The sequence below is a fragment of the Pinus tabuliformis genome, chromosome Q (assembly GCF_031772625.1).
Source record: "Pinus tabuliformis cultivar Carrire ecotype Pingquan chromosome Q, CPIR1, whole genome shotgun sequence".
NCBI classification, from domain to species: domain Eukaryota; kingdom Viridiplantae; phylum Streptophyta; class Pinopsida; order Pinales; family Pinaceae; genus Pinus; species Pinus tabuliformis.
Genome location: NC_142296.1, coordinates 57,779,103 through 57,797,076, shown reverse-complemented (window position 1 = coordinate 57,797,076; position 17,974 = coordinate 57,779,103). Strand labels below are relative to the sequence as shown.

Genomic DNA, 17,974 nt, shown 5'->3' with positions numbered 1-17,974 from the left:
TTTGTACACACTTCACTGTAATTGTATTGATCATCAATCACCTCAACATTGAGTATGTTTTTATATATATCTTTATGTTTTGTTATTACATTCTGCCTTTGTGTGCAAAATATCAATTTATAAACCATCTTGTTCATAACATTGGGTCAACTAGTAATAATATAATTTTAATATATAATTTTGTTCATGTGAAAAAGAATTGACAGTGTACATGGAAAGTACCTTCATGGACCATATAATAGAGTTGAAAGGAATATCTGATAATGGTGCCATGAGAGAAATTGTTGCTCAGATTTTAATTTTTAAAAAGTTTGTAAGTGGTGTTTAATGGGATGATAACATTTTTGTTCTATATTCACACAGTTATTACTCTCATTTAAGCTAACGATATCATTGTTTTCTCCTAGGTAATTTTTCTGAAATTTACTACATTATTCTAATTTCCTTGCCCGCCAAATGTTAGCAAACAATGACAGCCCTAGCAGATTCCAATATTACAAGGATGATAATCTTAATGTCTTACGGCTTGTAAATGTATAATTTTGTTAAAGTTGTAAACAAATGATGAAATATTCATTTATCTAAATTTTAGGATCCTATGTTTAAAACATTCATAAGTATGCAACCTCTATATGGTGACTAGCATGTGAACAGTGATACTGATTTTGAAATTCATTTGCTTCCATCATTTGTTTCATATGGATATTGCTTCTAAGCTATATAAGCATACCCAATTAGATCAACTTCAGTGCCAATGATGTTATGTATTTAACTAATATTGCCAGTTAACATGATGAAGCGGCCATTCTAGTTATGCTTTGAGGAAAATATGATCACAAGAACATAATGTACCTAATGAAGGTATAGTTTAGATTATACTGGCATATTATGAAAATAGAATGAACAACATCTCAACTTTCAAGCAACATGATTTTATTGAATTCACAGGTTCCGAAAGAGTAACAGGTGTTATTATGTAGCCAACACATTATGTAAATATTTTTATCAGGCCTTATCACTAAGCATATGTTGACATGTTGGTTACATGTTTTGAGCTTTCAACAGTGATAGGATGCATGCTTGTTTCCTTCTAGTGGCCCAACTTTCCAATGGCCTTGAGTTTTTGGAGGACTTGACTTCAAGATTGAAACTAAGTATATTTGCCCCTGTGGATCTTTTAATGATTTTGTTTGCAAAATATGCTGAAATTTTTTCTCAATCCAGGCATGCTGTATATGGGAATCCCGGACTGGTTATCTGATCCCAGCATGAGATTCTCTCTAGGGTTGTAGTTTTGTCTTGAGCTCTATATTTGTGCACTACACAGTTCAACTTGAAAATGTTGGCATTTCTTGAAAGAATATTTGTTTCCTTAACCAATGGTAGAAATATTTATATTATTTTTGTTTCCAACTCTTGACAAAGTTGTAATTAAATACTTTTGCAGGTTGCCCGAAGTGATCTGAGAGACCTACTTCTGCAATGTTGTGCTGATGAAGCTGCTGATGTCCGTCAGAGTGCCCTTGCCCTACTTGGTGACCTTGCAAAAGTAAATGACGTTGCCTATACTGTACAGAGAATTCATTTGGCTTGTGCTTTTGGGTCTGTTTAGATATTTGCAAGTTGATATATGCATCTCTTTTGTACTGTCTGACATTGTGGTTTTGCTCTTTATTAACCAGGTTTGCACAGTGCATTTGCAGCCACATTTGCCTGACTTCCTTAACCTTGCTGCCAAACAGCTGGTAATATCTCAAGCTACTACATACTTGAAAAGATAATCAATTTGGCTGTCTGCCTGTCTGCCTATGTAGACTTAGATATAGAAATAGATAAAAATTATTTTACATTAGTGAAGACGATTCCTTAATGATCCGATTTGGTTACGGGAAGCACAGCAAGCTGTGGAAGTGAAGGAAAATGTTTCTGTTGCAAATAATGCTTGCTGGGCCATTGGGGAGATAGCTGTTAAGGTTTGTTCATTCAGATACTGGTTTAGTGTATTCCTTTAAATTTTGAACTAATAAAAATCTAATGTTGTTAGCCTAATTTTCATGATCATTTAATCTTTTCGTGAATATAAAATGCCATATCAATTAGGTACAGGAAGTGTCTTGTTTGTAAAATAACTGTGATGTCGTTTGCAGATTCGACAAGAAATCTCTCCCATTGTGTTGAGTGTCACAGCATCTCTTGTTCCCATCCTTTCTAATACTGAGGTATGACGGCTTGAACTCTATTAATGCTGAATGTTCAAAATGCATTTCCTTTTAGGACTTCATCCTTCAATTTTCTGTTGCAAATTTATGGAACTCAATCATGTTTTGTTTGTTTCCACATTACAGGGCTTGAACAAGTCACTTCTTGAGAATAGTGCTATAACATTGGGAAGACTGGGATGGGTTTGCCCGGAGCTAGTCTCACCGCACATGGAACATTTCATGAGGCCATGGTGTTATGCTCTTCAGACGTAAGTGGATTTGTGGATGGATGATGATTGTTTGTCTGCAATTTTACTCTTTTCTGATTCAGTGACCATTGACAATTATACTATACACCACTTTTAATTAGCATTAATGCTTGAAAGGTTTGACATTGTGAATATCACCTGAAGAGAAAACATATTATAATTTCCATTTCCACTTTCTTGGTTCACTGTTGCAAATTTTTGTTGTGTATATGGAGGTTTGTTAATTAAAAAATTCCGTTACATATAATTTGACAACAGCATTCCATATTATTTTGACGCTGAAGATTATACCTGGAAGATGTCATTTGTGGCATTAAATGTCTTCTCATTGCTAGGAATGCACACACAAAACAAATAAAATTAATCCTACACAATACACAACAACATCACATGTTATGTGAATGTTGAAGAAAATACCTGTAATATGTTATTTAAAGCATTGCATATCTTGTAAATGCTAAAAATGCACACACAAATATATAGCCATTGTTGAATGTTAAGATTCCAAACCTCATTTTTGTCTGAAGTCCACAATAAGTAGGTTGATGGTATTAAATGTATACATTCATTGCAAGTACATAGTAGATAAATTTTGAAAAATTGAAATTAGTTTTAGCATAGAAGAGAGGATGTCAAGACAATGTGGAGTTAGCTACCAAGGTTGAGTCGTGGGATTGAGAAGAAAGTTCCTCATCGTAGTCATCAAATAGTGTGAATGGGGCATTGCATTTTCGGATGATGTCCTCTTGGGGGTGTCTGGGGCCAAGGGGGCATTGCCCTTGAAGAGTGGCATGTTTACTTACATAATAGATGAAATGAAATAAAATTGTATCGATGTCCACATTTGGCCAAAATAGGTCAATGGGATTAGGAAGATCAACTTTTGACAACAATGAGGGCCTGTAACATCTCCTCAGCAACCTAAAATAAAAGCAAGAGTATATGGTATAAATAGAAAAATGGAAGGAACCGAGAAGGGTAAACCTAGAAAGTAATTGTTGTGAATGCAACTAGTTCATTAATTAAATATCCAAAAAAAAATACTATTATGTATTGAAATACATAAAGGATTAAAGTAATAATTGATACTATATGAATATAGATCACAATGTACATAGTGTAGGTTAATTATATATAAGTCAAGAGGTAGGAACACAATGAGTAGTCATGACTTGTGACGTTAAGTAACTAGGTTTAATTATATTCATTACATGTCACCTAGTGTTGAGATGCTTTGTCTTCGAGGAAGGATCAAGGATTGATGTTAGGGATTAATTCTCACTATAAATATTGGAAACTATAACATCATGATCATTAATAGATGAATTCCACACAACACAAGTAGACACTCAATATTTTCTTAAAAGCATATTAAGATCAATGCTCTATGGTAATAATCATAGTTTTAAAAATTCGCTGGTTTGAAATTTTGAATTGGTAACTGGTCAAACCGGTCGGTCAGCAAGATCAAGGTAATGAACTAGCACATAAACTCAGTTTGGGGATTGGTTGGTATAAATTTGGTACCTACATAGTACCAAGTAGTTTGAATGGGCCGATTTTGCTCCAAATCGGACCAGTTCATCAAAAGGTACATGTGGTTGCAGAGGAGTTTGAGCAAGCCTCAAACTTTTAGCCAAATGATGTTTATATAACTCCTGGTTGTGATCCCATGTCTAGTAGTGGTGAAGAGCTTGATGAGTAGTTTAACTAGCCGGAGGAATTGCCTGGAAAGTTATGGAAATTCCGGTCATATTTAGAGAAAATCCAGCAAGGATTTTTGTAAATCCAAATTATAGTTGTTAAAATTCAAAATTTTAGGTATCCTAGACATTTTTGATGGTGCTAAATCCATTTCCACCAGCAAAAACACGATTCAAACACTGCCTCTACAAGATTTTTTGAAATTTTTTTGCATGGATTCTGGCCACTTTTGACCGTTTGGGCAATTCCTCTACCTCCGTAGACGACTCTAATGATTTGTAGCAATGTTGTGATAATCACAATTGGGATTAAATCAGTGAGGGTCTGAAAAAGGAAAAGATCGTAAAAATCAGCATACAATCTGTAAAAATTGGAAAAATTAAAAAAATACAAAAAAATTAAAAGATAAAGAAAATTAAAAAAATTAAAAAATACAAAAATATGATTTTTTTGGGGAAAATATTGCCAATTTAATCATTTCAGGGAAAAGCTCGTGATTAAATCGTGATTTTTGCAACACAATTTTGTAGTATACCATTGGCCCACTAGCTTGAATTGTAGCATAGTTTTTGGACTTTAGAGGCCATTTCAAGCTTCATTGTATATATGTATTTTGTTGATGATATGTATTGCACTCAATGCCATTTTGATATATGCACTCAATGCCATTTTGTCTCTAACGATTTGGAATCATGGTTTGAAATCTTAAAAATATTGTATTTCATTAAAAATTAATTATTTATGTATTTTTTTCAATTTCGGTTCATTGAATTTGGTTGGGTCTGGTTCCGGTTTGAACCCTAGTTTGATAGTTGGCCTAGTTCAAATCCCAGTTTAGGTTTCTAAAACTATTATAATAATACAAAGGTCTCAAAGGCTCGATATATAATACAATATAGGGAAGGGGTTGTGACCTTTTAGTGACACGAGAAATGTTTATCATATAAGCTTAACCTTGGGGTAAGGATGGGACATTATGATAATCCCTCTTTAACGACAACTTCCTTCTTCACATGTTGATGATATAAATTGGCCCTTTGTGAAAATTTTGAAAAGATTTCTTATATAAAATTTTGCTCCAAAGGAATATTAGTGTCTTTTGGAGTAACTATTAAGACAATGACAAAAGATGATAATATCTTGATAATGAAGAGACTTTATGATAAAGCGCCCCCTTATTGACAATCTCCTCCATCCCACACTTAGTATATGAATTCACACTCGTGAAAGATTTGGGAAAATATGTATTAATTACAACAATACTCTAATTTAGAATTGATGAATTCATGATTAACCGTGGCATCAAATGTTGACTAGTGCTAAGAAGCTCTTAAACAAGGGTAAATCTTCAAAATTATAACCTCTTAAACTCCTTATCATGCACCTCTTTGTAGTTGGAGGAGAAAACATAAGTTTAAACAACCCTAAACACAAATGGCTATGGAGCATTTTTCAGGAAATGAGAGGCGATGGCAACATGTTGTAATTTGTAACTAAATTAATTTGATGAAGATGCCTACAAGGAAGAGCATTGAGGATCAACAATAATGCTTCAAGCAAGCAACTCAAGGAAGGGTGTTATCAAAAATGTCAAATTTGAGACACTACTACTACTACATGAAGCCATTCATTAAGAGTTATGAGAATTATGGAATTGTAAAATGGATGAAACCCATCAACTAGATGTCCGTAGGCAAAAGTTGCTATGTTGCCATGATGGCTCATTAGTCTATCTACGACTAATCCTAGCAGGGGTACTAAGCCAAATTTTTTGCATTAACCCCTCTTAATAGTTGATTTGCATGCAAAGTTGTTGTATTAAGGATGATAATACCCATTCTATTGAGATCACACTCCCAAGAATCTCTCCACCCTTGAAATAGGCGGTAGCGTTCAGTAAGTACCCTTGGCAACATATTTCCAAAATTAGAGTTGATATAATTTTTATTTCCAACAGGGGGGATAGAAATAATAACATATTTTCTCGTCAGAGTCCCTTAATTCTAAATAGCATTGGAGCAACACTGAGTGAGGTTTCTAAAAATCTTCCATTGCGAGTCTACATTTTTTTTCTTTTCGAAATGAGCTTAGGGTTCTCAAAATAGCCTCTTTTTTTTAATAAATATTTTAATGTGAATTAAAAATATTCCTGCTTTATACTTTCAAAAATATCCCTTATGACCTTAGAAATATAATAGTTAATATTTGACTCAAGAATTACTAATTGGTTTGCCATTTTAGAGTTGATAGAATTTTTATTTTCAACAGGGGGGATAGAAATAATAACATATTTTCCCGTCAGAGTCCCTTTAATTCTAAATAGAATTGGAGCATCACTGAGTGAGGTTTCTAAAAATCTTCCATTGCTAGTTTGCATATTTTTGCTTTTTCGAAACGAGCTTAGGGTTTTCAAAATAGCCTCTTTTTTTAATAAATATTTTAATATGAACTAAAAATATTCCTCATTTATACAATTATTTCCTTTGATTTTATAAATAACTTCACTATTTCTCCCATGGTAATCCATAATACTTTTATAAAATCTTTTATTTTTTTAAAACCCTTTAATCTTTTATTAATTGATCCCCTTTACTTTCTAAGTTTGATATACTTATTTTTAAATAATTTTATTATTTCTTTTGCACTTTATAAAATATCTTCTTCCGCGTTCTTTATCGACCTTACCAAAATATATCCTTGTGTTATTAATATGAATTGAATTTTAACTTTGAATGATGCAAAAAATTCAATCGACACGTCTTATGGATGGTTGACAATAGTACTGGCATTAGATTAATGACGACGTTTCACGTGAAGTCACCACCTTAGATATTGTGTTTCAAAATTGATTTTGGAGGTGCTACCCTTCTCTTGCAGCATGATTTCAATCTGTCCTACTCAGGATTTACGATGGGCAATGATTGTTTTGCTCATGTTATCCCTCAATTGGGTGTTTGGATGTTCACGGTTAATATAATGAATTGGTAAAATTATGGTCCAGGTCCACAATGCCTCCAAAATGGCTACTGTACGAACACGACTATGCAAAATTAGCCGTGTTTTATGGCATGAATTGTATGACAACGTGTGGAATATGTACAAAAATGTGAGGGCTGCAAGCGGCAGTGCGACTTTGCTAATGGAAATTTTGACTGGTGTTTTGAAGTTGTACGACCTTAGATTTCACTAAAGCAACAAAGATTGGATACGGTGTTGGATTGAAAGATTTAGCAACAATGTCTAAAACAAGGTGGAATGTCTCAGATGACAGTTGAGTTGAATGGTGACGAAAAGTTGAAGCAATAGGTCGAGTGGCAGTGAATTGATTTGGAGTAGGCACAAGGGAGCGGGTGAAATTTGCCGAGCTTGACACAACAGTTAAAGAACAAGTGTGTGGGGACTAGGTGGTCTGTGGAGTGAAAGTCAGCGGGACATGTGACGACGTGTGCAGGCGGTTGTGTCGAAGTGATCGAATGACTGGTGTCGGATGATCCGTAGATTGGTGGGATTTTAGTGCTTTCATTGAATTCCATCTCGTATGAGGGTATGTGATTGGTGGTGTTGATTGTTGAAGTTCATGTTGAAATTTTGTAGCTCGGAAGGTATTTCATAGCGGAAAAGCCTTTGGGGGCTTTGTACCCAAGATTTATGGTTTTGACCGAAGGGCACCCAACGATTAATATTCTAATTAATGGTTGGGATTGAGTTGGCAACACCTTAATGGACCAAGGGGTTCCCTAAGTGACCTATGGAAACTATATATCTTAGTGAAAGGATAGGCTAGATGTTGCATCAAGTGAGAAGGACTTGACTTGTGTGTGGTGAGGCTAGAAGGACTTAGCCTATGCAACAAAGGAGTTTTAGGACAACCCTAAAGGAGCTGTATCAAGGAGTCTTTTTTGTGGAAGGAGGGCCAAGTAGGGCTGGGAGAGATCCATTGCTAGTGATCAAACCACAAAGCTGTACAAGGGGGCCAAAATTTATGACATAGTTCTATGTGGAGGTGACATGTATGTTTGAGGTTAAAGGGAGGCTGAATGTGCTTTAGGAAGGCCCTAAGTGCTCGCTGCAAGCCTGATAGGGTAACCCATAACATAGGGTGAGTGCAGAACATGTTGAATAGGGCTGTTGTTGACGCTGCAAGCCTAGAACAACTTGTTCGAGGCCCTGGGGAGGCAAAAAAGCGTCGACCGAGTTGGGCAAGAGGTTTGTTAGGGTGGACTGAGGAGATAACAAGAGGGCCGAAGTAGGAACAAGCTAACCTCAGGGCTAGGGGACCTGGACGAGACTTAGATTTGTAAGCTAAGGGTCTGAAGTGGAGGAACGAGGGTCTATTCTAGTGGGACTAGGAGGGTTGAGGTCCAGCTAGGGTGGCTAGATAGGTCAGGATTGCTAAATTATTAGATGTTGGATGGAGGTCAAGGAAGTAGGCCGAAGGATGCTATAGCAACACGCTGAGGAAAGAGGGCAAACAAGTTTAGAAGAGGCCAAAACAACTGGACAAAGGTCTGTTATGGTGGTTGACGGTTGAACAACAAGGGTCGAGTTCTGAACAAGTGAGCCAAAGGATTGGCAGAAGGCAAGGAAGGTAGCCTTAGCCTAAGGAAACTAGTAAAGGCTACAAGAAAGATGGACAAAAATCTAAAGGGGCACATCTGTGGACAAAAGATGACCGTAGTAGCGAAGGAAGGCTGATTGAGGGCTATAGCAAGGTACAAAAAGGCTGGCATGAGGACTAGGGTGCTAAGAGAACAAACCAGGTGAGTCAAGGTTCTTGCTAGTTGTGTTTTTGTAGGTAAAGGACAAATGATTGTATTTGTATGTTGGGCAAATGAGAACCTTATGGATTTGGCCTCAACCCTAGTTGTATCAGTCAAAGGACAAACTTGTATTATAACATTGTATTGGGGCTTGTAAAGGGCCATGATCCTTGGTATAAGAGCCATATGGTTTTCTTATTAATGGAAAATAAATAACGTGTTTGGGCCATAAATTCTTGTGTATTGCTATGCTATTGATCTCGTTGCTATTATATTCCATTGTGCAAAGTTGTTTAAGGTTGGGCATATCTAGTGTGTTTATGTTCTTAGCTAAGGCATAAACCAGACCTATTGTGCGTGGAAATTCCAACACTCCTTTGTCATGGCCTTGGCAAAGATGCACCCTTCAGTCCAATGAAAATCATTGATTAGGCATGCTGATCTCTTTTTATCATATTTTAAGGCTTGGATCAGGTAGTTTCATCAAAATTGGGTGGTGTTGACCAGTGTTCCACGGGGACGCGTCCCCCAGGGTCGGGTGCGCGCACCCCTCGCACCCCACGCACCCGGGACGGGGAGTCTCTTGGGGGTGCGTTTCCCCACGCACCCTTTTTGGGGAGTCTTGGGGAGACGCAAGGGGGTGCGTTTCCCCAGTGTGGGAGTCTAGACTCCCCAAGACTCCCCAAAAAGGGTGCTTCTGGGCGTCCCCCTTCAGTGTGGGAGTCTAGACTCCCCAAAAAGGGTGCGCCTGGGCGTCCCCCTTTAAATTTGTCTAATAAGACTTAAAAATTCAAAATTCAAAAATCAAAACCATTAAATTTTTTTTTTTTAAACTAAATAACTAAAACTTAAAAGTCTAAAAAAAAATTAAAATTAAAACTAAATAACTAAAACTTAAAAGCCTAAACCTTAAAGTTAAAAGCTCATTTCATTTCAACCCAAAGTCATTTCCATTTCACTCTTAACTATTTTTGAGTTTGAACTTTGAAACTTTGAGTTATATAGATTTAGTGTTCAAACTTTGAAAATATACTAGTATGTTTTGCTTTCAATTTAGATTCTAGAATGATGAATGATGAATTTAGTTTTTAAATCAATGTAGATTGTAGAATGATGAACCATTGAATGATGAATGATATCGATCAATGTATTTGAATATTTTATTATTGATTTTTATTTTTGTTTTCTGAATCTCATGGTATGTATGAATAATAATTAATTCAATAATGAGACTTGTCACTTGAGTATGTCATATGAATGATGTATGTATCAAAATGAATGATGAGGATCGATCAATGATTCAAATTTCAATTGTCTATTTAATATTTTTATGCTTTCATTATTGAATAGTGAACAATGAATATGAACTTGAATTATATATATATATATATACCTCGACGACTCCCCGCACCCCCGAAATTTCCCTAAAATTTGAGGGTACTCCCACACGTCCCCCCTGTGCGTCTCCCCGCACCCGCGTCTCCCCGCACCGGAGTCTTGGTGGAACATTGGTGTTGACTAATGTCCCTTGAGGGCCGAGGTAGAAGCAAAGGTTAAATAAGAGGCAGTGGATGAGCGATGACACTGTTAATGACGATGGTGTTTCCAACTTCCTAACAATGTAGTATTCATCTGCAAGTAGAACAAATATGCATGTTTTCATATATTATATAACTATTTTTTCATTTTACATGTTTATATTGGTTATTACTTAGGTATAGATTGATAAGGTCTTAATTATTTTATATCAAAAAGGAGTATTCCCTTTTTGATTTAGTGGAAAACTCAAGGAGGTTAATGAGTCCCTACTTTTATCCTTTTTTTTTTTATAGTTTTTTGTTAAATTAGTTCTCTCCTCTTGGTAGTTATCTTAATACATTTTCACCTAAGTTGCATGAAAATTGGAAACCAGTATGGGTTTCAAAACAAGAATGCCTAGAAACGCGACCCCCCAGTGGGAAAGTTGGGTGCAATATGGTAGGTGTACTTTAATAACATATTATTTTGAAATAAAATTAGGAATTGTAGGTTAATTTATAGTTAGGTTTAGAAACAATTTAGAAGTTAATTCGTCTTCATTTGCTGGTTAGGGGTTTTAAGACTCCTATGGGTCCCATGAGCGTCATGGGCACTTGGGTGGGCGTTAGAGAACTTAAAAAGCAGTCCAAAACATTGGGATTTCATGTTGAAGCATGTTGAAAATGCCTTGAGCCACATCCTACAATTTTTCAAGTCACAAAATGTTGTACAATATGGGTGGGTTAGGTGTTTTTCGTATACTTATGTTTTGACTTTTTGATGATTCTCCCTCTTTTCTCCACAAGTCAACTTTTTGTTTGGTCTTGTCTTTGGCAATATGATGACCATACCTAAGGATTGTTTATGTGGAACAAAAATGAATAAGAAATTGAAGGATACCCTTAAGTAGGGAAACTTGTGTTAAATTTTCTACAAAGTACAAAGTAGAAACCAATCTTTTGATATGATAATTACTACCTAGTGATCTTCAAACAATTTATTTTATGCCACTGATATCATTGAGAAATTATACACAGAAAATTTCAATAGTAAATGTAGCAGAAACAGTAAAGGTCATGAAGAGACAACCATGCACAATAGAGACAACAAATTTACCATGGGAAACCCAAGCTTGGGAGAAAACCAAACAACTTTTCTTCTAGTAGAAACTATTCTTCAACATGGTTTACAATTCCAAATTGTTTAGAAATCTGTGCCAAAATCTAAGTCTAAATACCAGTCAAACCTAGTCAAAATTCTACCCAATCAACACTGGTCAAACCACCCTATAGGTCAAATCTGGTCTTGAATTTGGTCTGGTCAGCTTAGCCCTTGCAGTCAACTTGGTCTTGCGGTTGACTCCTATGGTCAAACCCAAGGTCCCACCTACGATTAACTTTGCCTGCTGCTAAATCCATACTATGGTCAATTTTGGCTAGAAATATGCAGTCAAAGTGTGCACGTGTGGCTCCCTTATTGCTCAATCAAATTATATCAAATGACAACTCTATAAACTCGGTCAAAGCTTGGTCAAATAGTCAAGAGACTAGTCCAATCAGATTTCCAAATCTTCTTCTTTGACTTCGCATGTGTGGCTGGAATAGAAGAGAGAATTATAATGAATTCGAATTGGGCGAAGTGGAGTAGGATATCATGTATTTATATAAGTCAAATGAGTTTGAATTTGACAAAGGGAAACACCCTTTCATGGTGGGGCCAACTTGACTTCTTGAGCCTACATGATGCCCAATATAAAATTTATTTAATTTCCATAATTCTTCTACGTTGACTTAGGAGGCCTCTTGGCATGCGGGAATACCTCCCAATGCTACACAAAAAGTCAACAACTTGGATATGAAAACACCAAATGAAGCTTTGGTCCAACAACAACAAAAATATGAAAAAAAGTGCTTGGATGGAGGTAAGTTAGGGAGTTCCAACTAGCCGTGGAATATAAGTTTTCCTTTATTATATGTTATGCATGTTCAAAGGTTATTATATCTTTTTTTCTTGTTGCCACACTTAGGGGGGATAAGGAGAGAATCAATTTCTTGATTATACAAAAATTATAACCAGCTTGAAGAAATGCCTCAAAATAGCTACACTTATTTGCACTATACACTTATTTGTACTATACATTCATTGTGCTTCGGTGGTAACACCAACAAATATAGAATCAACATGTTTTTTTTTGGTGTGCAATAAATATATCTAACGAGTATGGTGGGTCATTTCAAGATGTATAATAGTTGATAACAAGCATTTCCTTTTTTTCTGTGGAAAATAATCATATATTTGGTATTTCTAAGGAAATCAAATTATATAGTTTTATTTGTAAGGCTACTAATGAAAATATCAAACAATCTTTGTCCTAACAATACTACTACATATTACAATCTTCCAAATGCAGTCTTAGATCTTCAATGACGTCAACCAAGGTCTTTTTGTATCATTAAATAAAAGTAGGACTTAAAACTTGTGATTTCATGAGAACCTTTCCATCTAGGCAATTTTCTTAATTTATCAAAATAATGAATATTGGGGGACAACCAAGTGGTCATCTCCTTTGAGTTCTTGGAGTAGCATAGGAAAAGTGCATCCCTTCGGAAGAGAGTCAATTTTTGTGTTGAATTTCCTATAAATGTGGGTAAAATAAATGAAATCAAAATGTTTCTTCCAGTTCAGAGGGAGCAGCTACAACAACAAATTATGAGGTGGATTGAAGACAAATCCTAATGGAGGATGTTCTTCCATAAGTACCTCCCTCACTAAGAGGGAGAGTTAATTTTTGTAGCTCAGGAAGTTGCTTCTGCACATGCATCGTGTCTAGGTGTGCAAAAGTTTCCCACATTCCCTTTAGAACACTTGCTTAAGTGTGAGCAAATCATTGATGTAACTTAGCCTAAGTCTAACGTCGAAAAAAAAAAACACATATTAGTATGTTGGCTTATTGAGCTAAAAGGAACTTAGGAAAAGCATAGTAAAATAATTTAGTGAATAAGTTTTAATCTTAGTCGTTGATCTCCAGTGAGGCAAGATCTAATCTCAACTATCAATCACTTTGAGGTCAGGTTTAGGGTTTTAGCTCAATGTAAAGTTATAAAAGTAAGGCTAGAGATATGGAGATAGACACACCATACAACAACACTAGCCTCAGGAGGAGTGTGATACTCCAGTGTGCCGAGTTTGAGGAAGTTGTAAAGAGCAGCAAGGGAGACTACTCCAAATCAGCCAAGGAAGATAGAAGGACATATCTAGGGTTTGATCAGGAGGATAACTCTATGTTTATTGTTGTATATGTAATTCCTCAATTGCAACAATATCCTAAGACGAGTGCCCAAGTAGGTTCAAATTAATTTGTTAATGAATAATTGTTGATTGGGTAGAAATCTGTCATATGAGACTGAGATTGGTTGTGTAAATGTGCTTTCACTAAATATTTTGTTAGGAACCTACCTGTCTGTTTATTCAATAAGTTTTTGTTAGGAATTAAATACCAGGTGTTGGATTCTGAAAACTAGCAATCCCTTTGTTCTATCAACAAATGTTGCAGTAACTCTAGCCCCCTCGTCGAAGGTCAGAACTGTTATAGAACCACCTCGAAATCCACGCTCCTTATTTTGAGAATTATGCTTCCTCAATTTTCACATGCTCCTTGCCACTGCATAATTATGCTAGTTCCATAACACAATCCCACATGTGGGACCATGATTCTCTACACAATGTGGTCATGGTTTCCCAAAGTTTCCCATGCAATTCCACTAAACTCGCATCCTCCAAGAGCTTTGACTTTTTAATTTCTTTGAATCTTAAGTTACCTTAGCTCACAAGTTAGCAAGAGACCTAAGTTGGGCTAGCCACAAGGAAAGAGTGAGGATGAGGTTTAAAGGCCTCTTCCCCCCTTTCTTATCCTCATTCTTTCATCCGATTTGATTGAGCTTGGAGAAGAAAGGAAAAGATAGTGAAGAAGATAACAAATTTTCGAGGGTAGATTCGCGAGAACTTGGGAGAGATAGCAAAGAAGAGCTTGGGAGAGTAAATAAATAGGAGTTTGGAGGAGATAACAAAGGATGCCATCTGCTTCGAATTCTTAAAAGCTACAGTGGTAAGTGCAAACCCCCACACCCTCCTCCTTGTGTACTTTTATTGGTGTTTTTTCTTCTTCTCATACTCTTTCCCATTCCTTCTTCCTCATTTGTTGTAAGTTGTCCATCTCAGTGAATGGAAAAACCAATGTTCTTTTCGTTTATCATTCCACTTTTTTTTCTAATGGTGTTGGTGGGGGGTAGGCTTCAAAGGTAGAATGGAAGAAGAGGATAGTGGTCACACTCATAGTGACCCAATGTATGATAATGCAGAAGGGTTTGAAAGGGAAGGGGATGAAGAAGGCAGTGAAATGAAATGGGAAAAAGGTTCATTGACACCCTTATTGAGATTTGCGACAAAGCTTGATGGGGTAAGAGGTGATGGAACCTCTAAATTTGTATGCCCAAATGATTTTCATTGTAGGACTCCTAACAATTCATATACCTGTGAGAGGAGGCATCCTTCTGGGGTAATGGAGAATGATGACAATATGGTTGCCATAGGGATGTCAATTTTCCTTAAGATATCAATGGAACAAAGGCAAAAATACTTCAAATTAGATGAGGTTGCACAAAAAATACATGGTAAAAAACAAAAATTTCAATCCGATCAAACCTCTAGATTTAGTGGCCACATAATTTCATCTCCTCTTGGAACTTTTGGAATCTTTGAATCTAGAAGAACAAAACCATATTTCTTTAATATTGGTGGGAGAGATGAGGTGGATGCAAATGTGTTGTGGTTTCTTTTTGCTTGCAGAATACCATTCAATGTGCTTCGCTCCCCTTATTAGCATGGCCTAGTTAAGGAAATCAATGAAGCCCCTAGAGGATATAAGAGCCACAACTATTAGAAAGATAGAATTTTGTTATTAGATATAGAAAAAGGAAAAACTCAAAGAGCTTTGATAGTTTACAAATGAGTGGGGTAAAATCCTAACATATCGATTATATCAAATAGTTGGACAAATATTGGAAACCAACATTTGATAAATGTTCTTGGTGTTTCTACAAGTAGTGCAATGTTTCTTACATCATATGTCTCCTCAATCACTGAATCTTCTCAAAACATTGCAGGTCTCTTACTGCAAACAATTAACGATGTTAGTGCTACTAATGCAGTGTTTTAAAATTTGGTTGAACCGAATCGGATTCGACCGAGCCAGACCCCTAGCCAGTTCGGCTCGGTAGAAAAACCGACCCAGTGGCCAGTTTGTTACTGAACCTACCGAGCCGACTGAGTTGATCGAGTTGACCGAGCCGACCGAGTCAGACCCCTGGCTAGTTTGTTAAGGTGTTGCGGTTGGTGGATGGGGACTGATTGGCTATGGGCGGGCTTCATTTACGAGGCTATGGATCAAGCAAAAGAGCAAATAAAGGAAACATACAAGGATAGAGTGGCTAAGTATGGGCCCATTTGGGAAATCATTGATCAAAGATGGAACAATCAACTCCATTGCCCTATACATTCAACTGGGTTTTTTTTGAACTCAAGGTATCATTGTAAAGCTGTGAAGGCAAAAGCTTCACCGGGGAGGTTAGCAGTAGCTAGTAGTACTGGTGCCTAGTGATGTTTTACAATTTACTTTTGTTGTAGAGGCCATTTAGAGCCTCCTTGGTTATATGTTTTTGCTTTGATCTCTATATCATGTATGTATTGGATAGTGCACTGGGTGCCATTTTGATATAATCAATATATTCATGAGCCTAATTTGATCATATGTTGTCTTCTCTTTATATTTTGATGCATTGTGTTTGGAAACATGAATGAAAATATTTAAAATTATGTTTTTTCATTAAAAAAAAGTTTTTAATGTGCTTTTTACAACGACCGAGTCATTGAAATCAAACCGACCGAGTCGATACCAAGTTGGAGTCGGAGTCAAAGCTGACCCTTGGTCAGTTCCGAACTCGAGTCAGAGTTTTAAAACATTGATTTATAGTGGTCGGTCATAGCTCCAAGAAGTAACCCAAGCCCCCAAGAGTTCCCAGAGATCATTGTCCAACTCAAGTGGGATCCTCATGTGAGGGTCCTTCAACGGCTCCAAGTCTCTCTTAGAAGGCTAAGAATTTGACCTTCCCCAAGGGCTTCACGAGGACGTCAGCAACCTTCTTATCAGTCCTGATGTGTTGGAGCCTTATTGCTCCCCCTTGTACCATATCCTAAATAAAGTGGTACTTGATATCAATGTGCTTGGAGTGGTCATGGAACACAAGATTCTTTGAAAGGCAAATCCCACTCTGGTTGTCACAATAGATCTCGGTGGTATCCAACACATGCTCAAATAACTCGCTGAAGAGCTTCGTCAACCATATAGCTTCACAACATGCCATACTAACAACAATGTATTTGGCCTTGATGGTGCTTAGAGCAACCGATTTTTGCTTCCTGCTCATCCAATAAATCAAAGCAGATCCCAATGAGAAGCAACATCTTGATGTGCTCTTTCTATCCACCACACTGCCACCCCAGTTAACATTAGATATCCATGTAGCCTCAAATTCCCGACAGTGTAACTTAGGTTATAGTTGTTTGTGCCATGAAGATATCTCAAGAGATTCTAAGCAACAATCCAATGTATGTGATGAGGTTCAACCATAAATTGACTCAAAGTATTTATAGCGAAGCATATGTCCAGAGGAGAGTTTACCAAGAACATCAAGGCCCCCACAAGTTGACGATACTCGAAAGGGTTTGCCAATTTGGGCCCAACAACACTTCCACATAGCTTCTTGAAGTTGAGTTCCATTGGAGTAAACACAAACTTGCAATCCACCATCCCACATCTCTTTAGCAACTTCACAATGTATTTTCCTTGAGAAAGGAAAATCTCACCCGAATTTTGCCAGACCTCGAGGCCTAGGAAGTAATGCATTAGTCCTAGGTCCTTCATCTCGAACTCGGAAGTCAACTCCCTCTTACATTGATAAATGAGAGGGTCTGCACCAGTCATAAATATATCATCGACATAAAGGACCAAAATGAGAGGCATGTCCATTTTAACCTTGAAGTATATGTTAGGATCAACATAGCTCCTCATAAATCCCCATAACTGTCAGTTCTCTAATACCAAGCCATAGGTGTTTGCTTCAACGCATAGAGGGATTTGTTCAACCTGCATACATGTGTCTTTCGATCTTGTACTTTGAACCCCTGAGGTTGTTCCAAGTAGACTTCCTCCTTAGGCAGTCTTGATGTCCATTTGATGTAGGCTCCATCCTTGGTTGGTAGCGAGAGCAATAATAGATCGAATAGTGGTATATTGGCAACCGATGCAAATATGTCGTCATAGTCCACTCCTTCCTTTTGAGAGAGAAGCCTCGAGCAACGAACCTAGCCTTATATTTTTCAACACTCCCATCAACTCCATGTTTAATTTTGTAAAGCCATTTTGAGGTGACCACAGGCTTGTCCTCAGGTCTAGGCACCACGTCTT

At 36.8% G+C, this 17,974-nt stretch overlaps 1 protein-coding gene across 1 annotated transcript in view; it reads left to right on the top strand.

Moving 5' to 3' along the window:
* The window catches only part of LOC149218282 (transportin 1), a 218,164-nt gene that overhangs the window by 175,529 nt on the left and 24,661 nt on the right, over positions 1 to 17,974 (top strand). Inside the window, exons 21-25 of the mRNA XM_089383890.1 lie at positions 1,448 to 1,549; positions 1,683 to 1,745; positions 1,899 to 1,973; positions 2,148 to 2,219; positions 2,346 to 2,470. Of these exons, the coding sequence (XP_089240016.1) occupies positions 1,448 to 1,549; positions 1,683 to 1,745; positions 1,899 to 1,973; positions 2,148 to 2,219; positions 2,346 to 2,470 (437 nt within the window). The remainder of the gene's footprint in view (positions 1 to 1,447; positions 1,550 to 1,682; positions 1,746 to 1,898; positions 1,974 to 2,147; positions 2,220 to 2,345; positions 2,471 to 17,974) is intronic.